General features: G+C 35.7%; 2 protein-coding genes across 2 annotated transcripts; both read right to left on the reverse strand.

Annotated features, from left to right (window-relative positions):
* Window positions 1-2,352: 2,352 nt before the first annotated feature.
* On the reverse strand, window positions 2,353-3,611 carry LOC110631921 (uncharacterized). Its single transcript, XM_021779943.2, has one exon. It carries the CDS (start codon window positions 3,433-3,435, stop codon window positions 2,512-2,514), a length of 924 nt encoding a protein of 307 aa, XP_021635635.2. The 5' UTR covers window positions 3,436-3,611; the 3' UTR covers window positions 2,353-2,511.
* A 3,688-nt stretch (window positions 3,612-7,299) lies between these two features.
* Window positions 7,300-13,433, reverse strand: LOC110631934 (pyrophosphate--fructose 6-phosphate 1-phosphotransferase subunit beta). Its single transcript, XM_021779968.2, has 16 exons — window positions 13,080-13,433; window positions 12,685-12,846; window positions 12,458-12,579; window positions 12,102-12,155; window positions 11,920-12,026; window positions 11,661-11,766; window positions 10,870-10,933; window positions 10,313-10,401; window positions 9,707-9,838; window positions 9,352-9,522; window positions 9,157-9,272; window positions 8,852-8,963; window positions 8,442-8,526; window positions 8,010-8,054; window positions 7,750-7,818; window positions 7,300-7,607 (listed from the first exon to the last, which is right to left on the reverse strand). The coding sequence occupies exons 1-16, from the start codon at window positions 13,267-13,269 to the stop codon at window positions 7,531-7,533; spliced, it is 1,701 nt and encodes a 566-aa protein (XP_021635660.2). The 5' UTR covers window positions 13,270-13,433; the 3' UTR covers window positions 7,300-7,530.
* Between the last annotated feature and the right edge of the window lie 347 nt (window positions 13,434-13,780).

Here is a 13,780-nt window from a genome sequence, read left to right on the forward strand (position 1 = left end):
TTTCAAATTTTTTCGACACCATTTTTCAGTGAGTCCGGTGAGACTTCGCAATGTTTTTTCGAGAATTAAATGAGTTTAAAAAATTCCGTAAAAATTATATACTAACTCACGTGTTATGGGCTTCTCATAGGTACATTCAATTTATGAAAATTCAACGATTGCTTGGGTCTGTAATTTCAGGCTCGGCAGACAGACTTCCAGGAAAGATTCAGAACCGGGTTGAGAGTATAGGCTACCCCACCATTTTCAGAGGTCCTAGACGCGTCTCTAGGGTCGGAATTGGCATAGGTAAACCCGAACTCTCATTTTCTTAATTATCTAGTGCCTGATTTTGATTAAAAATCTATAAAATATTCGTGGTAGGTTAGAACAATATAATTCCTTTTGCATTAGCTCTACAATATTGTTAAGGACCGTAGGGCAAAGTTTTAGAATTTTTGGAGCTCAAATGGGTAGTTTTTGCAAAAGGGATAATTGTAGGGACTAAATTATAATTTTTTAAATTATGGTTGTTGACTGTTTGGGTGGGCCCAAGAGGGGCCATGTGATATGATTGAGTTGTAGATGTGTGACTTGCAGATATAGAAGTGCATTTTGAATCCTTTTGCAGGTTAGGTAGGTCCTAGGTATAGGGAAGACTCTGCCGGATTTTCAGCACGACTTAAGGTGTCTTTGATCTTTTACAAGCTTGTATTGAGTTAAATATATTAAATAATTACAATGAAATTTGTCAGGTGAGTCGAGACAGCCTTCCTCCTCCGCCCAGCTGCCGCAGTGACCTCGGTTTAAGTCTGTGAGTAAAATATTAATTTTAATTATAATTTTAATATTATTATATGTTGAAGCATGCCCATGCATCACTTATAAATATGTATCTATGTAGTTTAATACTAGGCACGTCTTATATTACATTCTTAAATTGATGAAGTGCCATGGATGTTGTTTGTGGTAATTTAGAGCCCTGTGCATGTGGTGTGTGGTATTGGATATGGATAGGACGGGTAGACATGGCTTGAGAGATACTCGCTGGGATCCGGTCCTTTATGGATAAGTCAGGATAGACACGACTTGAGAGACACTTGCTTGCCCCGCATTTGGTTTATTAAGCAAAAATCCAACTTGAGAGACACTCACTGGCAGAAGTTGGATTAAGAGAGCTATATAGGAGATCAGCTCCCATATATATACTGTTTGAACAGTATTGGGTGTTTGAGTATTCCAAGTTACCTTTTTACTGTTATGATGTGATTTGTATGAAATTTATGATGATGTTGCATTCAATTTCTTAGGATGCTTTAGCTTTAGATAGCTATAGAAATTGTGGCTAAAATTAGTATTTTACTCTCTGAGTCGAACACTCACTCCTGTTCATCTATTTTTCCAAGTTACAGGAGGATTACTTGTTGTGACTAACCTGCTCTTCTTCTTCACAGGTCAATTAGTAATATTTAATGTATTTTATACAATTGAGTTAAATTTTACACTTCGCATGTGTTAGGAGTATTTTAATTAATTTGGGTCTGTAATATAATATTGTGTTGAATTTGTAAGAATATTAATTGCATGCATGACTGGATTGGATAAGGGAGCTGAGCTCGCATTGGATTTTGTGATATTATGAGTATGTGAAGGGTGAGCTGAGCTCGCCAATTTATTATATATTGTGTTTACAGGACGGGTGAGTCAAAAACTTCATGTTGAATGGTCTATTTTATGGCTAGACTCTGTCCGGTTGAATTCTTGAAATTGGGCCCAAATGGGCCTTAGGATTGGGTTGAGAAATAGTTAAGTTTACTACAGGCTCGGGGGCTTTAGACTGGCCTAGGTCTTAGTGTCGTTTTGGCCCATAGGTTGGGTCGTGACAGTAAGTAGTTATTATCACATAGGTCTGATTAGATCTTGGCATAGGTTTAGAGACAAACTAATATAGCCGCTCACTCTCTTACTAGGGTAGCTACCTTATATACTAATCCTACTTATTAGTCTAAGCTTCCAAACTTATTATGTAATGTTCTTTTTTCTGATGTTGTTACAATTTTTTTCACTTAACATTTTAGCTTCTAATTTGGGTATATTGAAGAGACCTGCTAGCCTGAGTTTATAATGAATCTAATATGTTAAGTTTTTATTATTATTATTAATAAAATATTATTATTTAAAAAAATTTTTTTTTTCCCTTTTCTACAATAATATCTCCATAAGATTTGAATTCTTATTTGGGAATAATATATGAAGATGGAACATTGTTGTCGAGAAAAGAGAGGCAGGTAATAATGTAAAGCAAATTATAGTCGGTAGTATGATGAATAATGATGATGTACTCATATCATATCCTATGTTACAAAACCAATAAATAATAATCACCTTTTTTCTCTATTAATTAGTAAATTAATTACACAACTTAAGGAAAACACGTACATCAGAATCAAACTTAACATATATGGTGGAAACAAAAACATATGGAGTAGTATATAATTAGCTAGGGGGTTAATTATGAGTAGTATACATTACTCAGTACACCTTTTTTGTGAAGAGGCTGCGTAAACTGAAAAGATTACCAGTCCCACCACCTGCAACATTAGATTTAGAGCTGCTGCTCCTACAATTTAATGGCTCCGTACATCCATTACACATTGGCACATTCAAATTTACAACTTTGCCATCTTCCTTTCTTGTTTTACTCGTCATCTTTTTACCGCTCCGATTCACTGCCTCTGAGTAACCACTCTTTGCTTCTGTAACTCCACCTCCACGCCGCACCTGCCAAACCGGGCTGCTCCTCCCCAGATGGACTCCAGTACCCCTACCCGGACTACTCAGCCACTTTCTTGACTTTGACTCCCCCGCTGAATTACTCCGCGAGCAAGGTGCGCTGCTCACCTTTCGGGTTCCAGGAAATATTCTGGGTCGGGCTCCACTGTTCCCTGCGGATCTACTGCGTGAAAATGGCCATATATTGATATTCAACTCGGCTGAAGAACTTGCTCCACCTTGACTCTTTTTCTCTCTCTTCTTTTCTCTCTCCTTCTCCTTCTCTTTATCTTTATTCTTATCTTCTTGGATCTTTGCTGTTGAAGTTTTTTTGAAGATATCTTTCCATCTCTTTGAAGCGGTTAAAGGATTGGTCTCTGCTGCTATGTTGTTATGTGATATTTGGGGTTCTGCCTCCGGCTGTGCGTTGGGCGGTTTAGGGTCTGGTTGCGAATCTGTTGTCTCTGGGTGGTGGCTGTGGAGGTGGATTAAGTGGAGAGGAAGGAGGACCCCATCAACAAAGAGTTCATCGGCGGAAAGTAGATCAGGCTCTGGAAAGGACGGATTTCGGACCATCCAGAACTCGAATTCGGGGGAGTTGGAATAGCTGCTTCTTTTTCCGCTTCTGCGTGAAGAGGGAAGTAGTCGGGGTCCTTGGCTGGCTATTCTTTTGGGGCTGTCCATCGTTGAGGGAGAGAGAGAGAGAGAGGCGTTTTCTGAGACGAGGTGGCCGTGGGGAAGTTTCTTTGTTGGGTAAGGAGTAATGTGGAGGTGACCCTACAGGCAATAAAGAAAAGAGAATGAGCGATATAAATGAGGGAAGAGCATGCTATACATGAAGTTTGAATCCATTATGCAAGCGAGTGTGTAAACAGATAACTATTGGGAGGGCATGTAATAATCAACAAGGATAATCTTTAATCTTAACCACTTAAATCATGGTTAAGCAATGCCCATTAATGATTAAAAAATTCTACCAAAAATTATTATAATAATAACTCATCAAAACTATGACATGAAAGGTGATTATTACTTAATGTAAATTGGTTCAGAATAATAATAATACCATTGTATTACATTGTTTTTAGGTTTGTGTTTGTCCCATTAGCCACCCGCAGCACATTCAAAGTGTACGGACGCATGAGATGTGCAGTGGTAGTGTAAGATATAACTCATATCGAAGTGAGAGAGAGCATCAGGAGAATCTTAGCCATCTTGAACATTGGAACAATCCAGTTTCAGTATTATGCATGGAAAGAAATTGATATAAAATAATAATATTATTGGAAATGGGAATGGATCTTGGCCGAGCAAGGTTGACTCCAAGTTATAACATGGGGCCACACTCAGAGTCTGAATTATGAAAGAAGAGAAAGAGTGATGTCAAGTCATGTTGGCGGACAAAAGCAAATGGAGGTCATCATATTCTTTAGATTAGAAGCGTAAAATAGAAGCATATAAAGGAGCTAGAGTTGACATCTTTCAATATGTCATGTTCTATGGGGAGAATGTCAAGCTCAACAAATTTATAATTAAACCCCTTTGCCGAATTTACATTTAGATTGCTCACAATTTCAAATCAAAAATAAATTCATTCAATTTAAAATTGAAATCATATTATATCAATTAAAATTAACCTTGAATTGAACCATAATTGATCGATTTAATTTAATTTAAAATAATATTTAATTTTTTATTAAAAAATAAAAAATTAAATATTATTTAGTGATATAAAAAATATCGATATATGGATTAGTGTTAAAGGATATAAGAATAGGTATTTAGATAATTAAGGAAGTTCTATATGGATAATTTTTACTTATCTGACCAGCTTCTAAGCGTTGAGATAATTAAAATATTATCTGCAATATAAGAAAAAATCAAAAGGTCTGCCTGCTAGCATTTCGATGTTCAAATTAGTTCAAGTTAGTGGACGCCTTAGAAAAGGTGATGTTCTTATAAGTAATAAATAACTCTTCATCTTTTAGTGAAGTGTTTTTATCTTCTAAATATAACTTAGTAGAATAAGTTTCTGATATTAATTAGTATCTCCCTCGAAACACTTGTCGTTTATCTGTCCAGTTGGTCAACCCGTCTAACCTAAATGGACTCAGTAGCCAACCCTAACATTAGATGTATAAGGAAGCAGAAAATATATTTTAAATTTTAAATTTTTAAAAAACGTTGATGCATGCAGAGAAAATTCAATTATGAAGCAGGATAAAGCACTGGTGTGTAAAATGGTCCCTTTATTTATTTATTTTTTTTCCTTTTTAGAAGCAATAACGTGAACCACAACAGGGATCACTAGTGATAAGTAGGACACAGTGGGCCCCCAGTCTGAACCATCCGACGGATACCATAATATATAATTTGAAAAATCCAACGGTAGCGAATAGACGATGGCCAATGGAATCTAAAAGGAGAGGATGGTCCAGAGGAGTGATTTGTTGATGCCTTTTGTTTGTAGGCAAAAACACCATTATTTTTGTTAACGTGTTGGGTCCCATTTTACTTGTTCTTGAAAGCAACTGCCTTCAGCCATCAATTATCACAAAGGATGTGCTTCATTTCCACTATTAATATTCCAAGATTAGCCCGTCATTGAAGTTTGTAATTACCACATATCATAATGAAAAAACATGGTTGAAGATCTACTCAATTATGGGATCTTACCAATTTGCATTATTGCAATATCCTGATCTTTAAGTACAATGTTATGTTTAATACTACAAAAAGAGACATGATAGTAAAAAGTATGCAAAATTGAGTTTTTAAGAGCTGCATGTAATCAAAGACAAAAATAAGAAAGGGCTTTGAATATGGCAGTTGTTACCTTTTAGATTCAGGGTATGCCACTAAATGATTTCATTATTTTTTATTTAATTCACTTTACAGGGACTTACACTTAATTCAAGATGAGTCACAAAGCACTGAAAAAGAGTATAATTTGAGTTGATTATTTTCAACTCAAGTAAAAATAATATTTAGTCATTATACTGATACGAGAATCAATTCAAGTTGAAAACCCTAAAAATTATCACTAGACCATCACATTCATGTGTGTTTCACTAATGGAGGTAGATAGGAACAATAAATAAATAAATAAATAATAGTAAGTGAGAGAATCGGGTGTGTTTGAGAATAAAAACAAACGATGCCCAACCCCCAACAATAGATGGCAACATCAATAGCTTAGCTGGTTGAGAAAAGAGAATAAGACCACAGCCGAATCTACATAACCAGGTGGCTCAGAGCACTAAGCCTTGAGCTAATCACTTTCTATCCCTCGATTATCTAGCGTTTGACTTTTGTTTATCATTTTCTGATAACCAAAACTCTAATTCTATGAACAAAATTCATATCTATTTCAATGGATTAGTATTTAGCAGACAATCTGCCAGGGTAGAATTTTACAGCATAACAAAAATTGTAAAGGGCTACAAAGATTTTTGCGATGGGTGATGTTTTCTTGGAGATGAGCATAAAATGTGAAATTGTGTTTCTGGTTGGTGGAGAGTCTCTTTCATTCAACAAACCATAGCCTATAGAATAGTGACCCTTTAAAGCAATGATGGATGAATAACAGCGTATTTCATTTTCGAAACCGTCTAATTAAGATTCATCTCTGAAATTACCGTATCATTAATTATATAGTGCTTCCCGTCATCTGCTGATCAGAAATTTGGTAATTTGGACAAAAGTTCTCCATATGAGTTCTGAAATTTGGAGCAATTGTCTTACAGTTTCCCCTTGGTTTTTTTATTGTTTTCATTAGCTTGGAGAGCTTGACGCTTGCCAATTTTGTATCTTTCCTTCATGTGATGACTGATGCTATTTCCCTTTCAACTTGCTTGTATCTTTTCCTTCATGGAAAGCGAATAGTCAACTTGCTTGTATCTTTTCCTTCATGGAAAGCGATTAGAGAATGTTAGGGGTGCACACCTACTGAGCTGATCGCGGGTTGTTTGATACTCAACTTGATAAAAGTTAAACTTGATTTAATTCAACTCAATTTATAATTTAACCCGATTTATAAACAAGAGCTCCAACCACATGTTTAAGCTCATTTAACAAACAAGATGAATTCAAATTTAATAATATTCAACTTGTTTAAAGCTCATAAGTCAGTTTGAAAACAGAGCTATTTATAAAAATATTTATATTAATTATTATATTTTATTATTTATAAAAAAATACTATAAAATATAGTAATTTATAACTTAAATTTATTTTTATGAAAATTAAGTTAATACGATTAATAATTAAAATTACTTATTACCTAAAATCTAAAATTCACTAAAATTGTAAATGAGCTAAACTATTCACAAATTGTTTAATTCTCCATTCAATAAAAATTCGTTTTAATTAGCGTCTTGAAAAATTTTGACTAAGCTAAATTCAGCTCGCCTATACCCCTAGAAAGGAATGTATAGAATTCGAAGGAGTGCAAGTGTACCGATATAGCCCGGCCCCTACATTTCCCATTCATTGTACATCAGTCTTTTAAAAATAAATAAATAAATAGATAATTCGGGAAGGACCTGATTTTGCATATTTTCAAGAGCGCTGTTTATTCAATTGACACGAAGGACGACGATTAGAAACTTCAATATACAAGTCCAGCCGATTGGTATACACCTTAACCACACTGAAATGCCAGAATCCTACACTCAGAAAACAGCAGCTATAATAACCGGAAATGGGAAAAAGGGGAAACAAAAAGCAACAAAAAAGAAGATTTTGCGCTGGTGGCAAGCCACAATCCCATACACACGCCTAAGCATGAACCCCCAATTCCAATAATAAGGTGTGATTAACCGCGTCGGATCCTCGGCCCATAAATTGGATGGGACCTGAGATTAAATCAATATATAGTTAACACATAAACTTAATTAAGCCATGATCACCCCTAAAGTAGCTAATGTTTACAAAAGAATTCACAGCAAGAATGCCAAGTCATTAATCAAGGATACAGTTTGCAAATTGCCAACTTACCAGGACTAATATATCGATTCTTGAGGGCCCACTCATCCCGCATGGATGCAAATTTTTTGAATGGCGCACCTGAAATCCCATTCATGATAACTAATTTACTGCTTAATATTTCTCAACAGAATCCAGATAGATCAATGCAAGTAAATGTATGCTACTTTGAATAGTGCCAGGTACATTATACTAAATAAAACCAACAATCAACTTAACCATCGGCAGAAAAATGAACTGAACAGAAAGCCAACATGACAGCAAATTCTTACCTTCAAGCTCCACCATGGCCTTTTTAATTACAGGCTTGAATTTACCTACCAAATGAAAGAAAAAGGAAAAAAACACTTATTTCAGCAACAATTAAATGAAAAATAACACCCAAACAAATTTATAATAATAGCATTCCTAGAATGTTACTGGAACACTAACAAAGGAAGTTTTGGAGACCTTACAAGTTTAACTTACATTCTCATGGATAACATTCAACCTTACTACTCCATGGTGAATAAACAACATTTTATTTTACAAGCAAAGGAAAAAACTACTAGCAAAGGCACTGAAAGGATCCCACTCACGCACACCACCCAAGTATCGGTGTCAAATATATAACATGTCTTGTAATTCTCAAAAAGAAGGAACGAGAACCATTATATCATCAGCACAAAAAATGGAATAGGGATTCTAGAAAGAAGAAAGCAAACCATGTCTCCTCTCCACATCCATCATAGAAGTCAGTGCAGTGCCACCAACTGTCCATTCTGCAACAGGCGCACCCAAATTCCCGACCTGAACATATAAAAAGAAAAATTAATAACATCGTCACTAATTACAGTATTCAGTCTTTGATTTTCCTGAAAAAGGACAAAAGATAACCAGTCTAGAACTACTCTAGAAATGAAAAGAAAAAAAGATAATTGTATTTAACAAAATTTGGAATTACTAACAAAGTAAGGTTTTCCATATATGACAAATTAAAATGAACTGACATTATTTTACTAAATAAATTGTTTACTATTACTGATAAAAAACATTTCAGTTATTTCACAAGAAGAAAAAAGGAAAGAACAAGGATGACAAAAACAAATGAAATGCAAGGGGTAGAATCACTCACTGATGATATCAGCCCAGTTTTCCCACTATGAAGGAGCGCTCCAGCTCCATAGCCCAACGCATAGCAGTATGTAGCATCAAAGTTTGTTGGCAAACCGCATCTTCCTTCATAACTGAGTAGTAGAAATCAAATATCATGTAAAATCCACAAAGCAAACAACATTGATTTTCCCATTTACATTGCCAAAAAAGATATGAACATCAGGTCAGTATCCTATCAATGACATGCATCAATGAATACAACAATGATTACACAATCTCATACAAATGGAATCAGATATTCTTTTGGTTAATGGTGATGATTACCCAAAGAAGTGGGACTGTCCTTTGAATTGGGCTTTGTATGAGCCTTGCTGCTTCCTCTTCTCCAACTCAGTTTCAACCATTTGAATAAGCATTTTCTCTGTCTCTATTTTGGCAACCTAAGAATAAAAAACAAAAATAATATAAACAACAATGCCCAGAAAGACTGTCAACAGAGAAATGATGCAGGCTAAATACCTGGACGTTTCCATGTGGATCTCTTTCCAGCATCAATTGTTCCCGAATTGCTAGCGGCAGAAATTCGAAAAGCTGCAAAGATTGACTTGTAAGTTTCTTTTTCCATAGCCCACCTTCATCGACAACATCACGGGCCAAAATTTCATTCAGTTCTGCAATGAGATGCTGCACCTGCAGAGTAAGATGAGATATAGATGCCAATTAACATGTGAAATATTCTGCGCGTCAATGCAGAAAAACAAAATTAACACAGCATTGATTACCTATTAAGCATGATCATTAAAATATAAATACATATATGTGAGCAAGGATGTGTGTAGGTAATGTCAAAAGTTTTAAGCTTAATGAATGGTACCTCAGGAATGAAATCAATTAAACCTTCAGGTATAAGGATCACACCATAGTTATAACCCAGATCAGCACGTTTACAGATTATATCTACAATGTAGTCAGTAACATTTTTCAGTGTCAGCTTCTTTGCAGCAACCTGCAACAAAATAGAATCAGGCCACTAGCATACATAACTTCTCTAAAAATGATAAATAAATGCACCACACAACATTACAATGAATTATTTCCCTAAAACTTGGCAAACTATTCCTCAAAGCAAGCTCAGTCTTATGCAAACACCTGTTGCATGGGCCATGACACAACTAAGCTCACCTGTCAAATATCAAATCTGAGCATAACTAGGCTAAATCAAAGGACCATAATTACATGCAAAAAAGAAGGGTAAATAATCAATTGAATAGCCGTAAGAGTTAAGAAACAACACAATAAAACTAAAAAGTCATCAAAGTTTAGAACACCAACAATAAAACTAGCTTCTAGTCTTTTAACCAAAAAAATTACTAGTTATCTCAGTGCATCGTTAGGTTAAAATTTGGATGGTAATTATTAATATCCATTCACCAACTGAATCAGCCAATAATTTTGAACTAAGACGAACAAAAAGAGGCACCTCTTCTCCAATGATTGTAATATTTGGATGAGTTTGCAAAGCACACTCTAAGGTAATGTGTGAAGCTGCACGCCCCATAAGCCGTACAACTGCAGTGAAGACACATTAGCACTGATAAGTAGTTATTCTTTACAATTCGTTCAGTACAAAACACATTTGTGTTTGCATGTGTAAATAGGTTGATGTGTGTGGAGTGAAAGATAGTCAAGTAAACCATAGAAGTTGACAATTATGGAATCTAGGCAAAATATTCACAACTTCATAAGAAAATTGAATTTCATGATTTTCATATGTACCTCTAGGTGAGGGAACATGTAACACAATTTCAAAAAGGTCAAAAGTTAGTTTTCCTGTTTCTATAGAGAATTTCAGGCAACAAGAGGCAAAATTCAAGCAGTTGGCATTCAAGAAGAGTTATAAAATTCTGAATAATTATGTACAAAGGATGGTTTGCCAACATGATTATCTAATAACTAGTCTTAATATTAGCTTAGCTTCAAATTCATCAAGTGGAGAAAAGAATGCTATCTGCAAGTTTGCTCAACCTATGCACTTACAGTGATAATATTTTCCAGTTGATCGAGCATCAATCATGACATTTCCAATCATTTCTGAATATATCTGCATGTACCAAATATATTATGGTTATTTTGCAACGTGTAGATAATATAGGTCACACTTGCAGATCAGACACTGTAGCATTGGGGTGGTTGTAACCTAATCCAGATAGCAAAAAATTCCCAGTGTACCAATAATAGAAACCAGAGAAAGAATAATGTACATGTACACGTTATCATGTTTAATTTACGAATACTTGCAACAGCACTGGAGAAAGAACCTAGCAGGTAAAAAAAATCAGTAGATAAAAATGCATTTAGGTTACAGTATGGCAACAAATTCATCACAGACCAGGAAATAATTTAAGAGTAATGTTTTTAAAATCAGATGATCACAAAAATGTTTGTAAAATGGAAAAGTCTAGAATCATCTGTGCATTCTGCAACCCATATAGCTTGTCCAAGGATGGAGACATGTACACAATGCAGAAACGAAACTGAGTAAGGATAAAGCAAAATGAATGTAGCTGAAGACAATCAATGATTAAAGAAATTAAATCAATTATAAGGACAAGTACTAGAGGATTTGCATCGGTAAAATGAAATTCATTAACAATACATTAAAATACTACAAGAGACTGTTTCATGTAGACAACATGAATCCAATCACATTAACATATTTGAAACAATTTTTTTCCCTCACAAAAAAGTCATACAAATTTTTGTCTGTGAAATATAGAAAGTTATGCTAGATATTCTTTATAGCATGAAAAATGCATAATCATAATCACCTTGCATGCAGTATCAAATCCAAAACTGGTTGGGACCTCTTTGCATTTCAGATCACCATCAATGGTCTTTGGGCATCCAATGACCCTAGTTTTCATATTTTTACTCCTGAATTAACAAATGAAGGAAATGCAAGTTATACTGACAGGACCTTCATTGATAAACACACACGCACACACAATAGCTTCTATTATCATCACTACAACAACAGTAAACCATTTCAAAACATTATTCCAATGTTAAAGATTTGTCATGGCATACCTGAAGTTTTCTGCAAGAAGGCAAGCATTAGTGTTTGAGTCATCCCCACCAATAACGACTAGTCCATCCAAATCGAGTTTCAATGCTGTCTCTTCAGCTTGTTTAAACTAAAACACACACCAAATTCATTTCAACATATCTTGTAAAAACACAACTATGAAGAAGCAAATAAACAGGCCCACCTGCTCGGGTGTCTCAATTTTGTCCCTTCCACTGCAGATCATATCAAAACCACCCTGAATTTTGGATTTAAAACAAATTCAGATAAGCCCTTCATAGAAGCATGGCTGACTTGACAAAAATAAATAGCTAAAAAGGATGAATATGCATTTTGTAACTTATTGAGTACTAAGTCTAAGTTAATTTCCAGAGGAAACAGCTTTTAAATTAAAATGTGGAAAGCTACACTATCATAATAGTGGTTACAAATACATTGCCAACCAATTAATATTTGAACATTCACTTTGTGCAATTAACTATACCTCAATTGTACCGATTACTCAACCAATCACACATTCGCTTCGCTGAAGAGAGTTACCTGATTTCTATAGGGATAAATAAAATCAGCGGTTAATTCTACATATTTGCACTTCATGATCCCAGCAGGACCACCTCTAAACCCGTATAATATGCTTCCCTTCGCACGTTCCTGCAAGTAATCTACCGCCGCCACCAAGCACCACAAATTACATTCAGAAAATAAAGCAGCCAGAAAAGAAATGCATGCATTGTCATTTCAAATAGTCAGAACAAAAGGATCCTCACCGAAGATTCCAGAGATCACATTGTGTCCTCCAGGTGCCTGACCTCCGGACAAAACAACACCAATCTTCAGCTTCAGATTCGAATGCACTGCATCAGCCCCATTTGGCACAAACATTGACGATGGCTGTCCAAACAGATTTGGAAATAGCTTCGCGATCTCATCTACAACCATCATGTAATATACATAAAAAAAAAAAAAAAAATTTCCGCAGCAATAGCCATAAAGTGAATCAACATTGTAGTTTCACTTCTAGAAACAATATTCAAAACCTAATCTCCTCGATTCTCCCAGCAAAAAAAGTGAGACAGGGAGAGAGAGACATTGTTGAGTTTAAATGACCAAAATCAATTGATCGACAGCGGAATAAGATGAAAAATGAAAAGATAAAAAGGACCTGGATTGCCAGCAGCGGAGCTTGGGGGGCCTTCGACGACTTTGAAGGGGTTTTTGAGGACAGAAGGGACAGGAAGAGAGTGGTCGATGCGACTCGCTTGCAATTCACTGTAAACAGAAGCGAAGCGTCCCGTTGCCGGAGAGGATTTGACGGTGGGGACTTCGCCGTTGATTACAAAAGAAGGAGCCATTGATTGTTGGTTTATAACTAATTCTCAGTGATTAGGTTTTTAGGTACGGGGGGAGAGTGAGCGATGAGAGTAGAATAGTGAAGGTTCTGCCTCTTGGTTTTTAATACACACAAAGATTCACAGCGTTGAAAGGGTAAGATAGTCAATTTGACTTCCAGAACCTTGGACTCTCCGCCCCGGAAAGGCAGTTACCCTCCGGTTTAAGGGCCAGTTTGAAGGTTTCAGAAAAAAATCAATTGTCAATGTACTACACGTGGCGAAGTGTGGGGCTAAACTTAGGTAGGCATTGTCGGTTACAGATTTGGTGATAGGGTTGGGATGGGCTCACCAAACATTCCAGAGGTTGGTGGGGGCGTGAAATCTAAACGCCATAGGATATTCCAGAAGGATCGTCGCAAGTGGCACGAAAGGGACGATTGAGTGCTGCTAATGCAACAAAAGATAATATTCAGTGTTTATCCCTTCATTTACTTTTTTGTCCCTATCTTTTTCAGGGACATGGACCGTGGAT

Source organism: Hevea brasiliensis, chromosome 11 (assembly GCF_030052815.1).
Source record: "Hevea brasiliensis isolate MT/VB/25A 57/8 chromosome 11, ASM3005281v1, whole genome shotgun sequence".
NCBI classification, from domain to species: Eukaryota; Viridiplantae; Streptophyta; class Magnoliopsida; order Malpighiales; family Euphorbiaceae; genus Hevea; species Hevea brasiliensis.

What these genes read in the sequence shown, in the direction of transcription:
- LOC110631921 (XM_021779943.2), bottom strand. Translation starts at nt 3,435, where the DNA reads ATGGACAGCCCCAAAAGAATAGCCAGCCAAGGACCCCGACTACTTCCC.
- LOC110631934 (XM_021779968.2), bottom strand. Translation starts at nt 13,269, where the DNA reads ATGGCTCCTTCTTTTGTAATCAACGGCGAAGTCCCCACCGTCAAATCC. An exon ending in TTTATCCCTATAGAAATCAG is followed by an intron (nt 12,156 to 12,457) that starts GTAACTCTCTTC and finishes TCCAAAATTCAG; the next exon opens with GGTGGTTTTGATATGATCTG. An exon ending in TAATTGATTTCATTCCTGAG is followed by an intron (nt 9,523 to 9,706) that starts GTACCATTCATT and finishes CTTACTCTGCAG; the next exon opens with GTGCAGCATCTCATTGCAGA.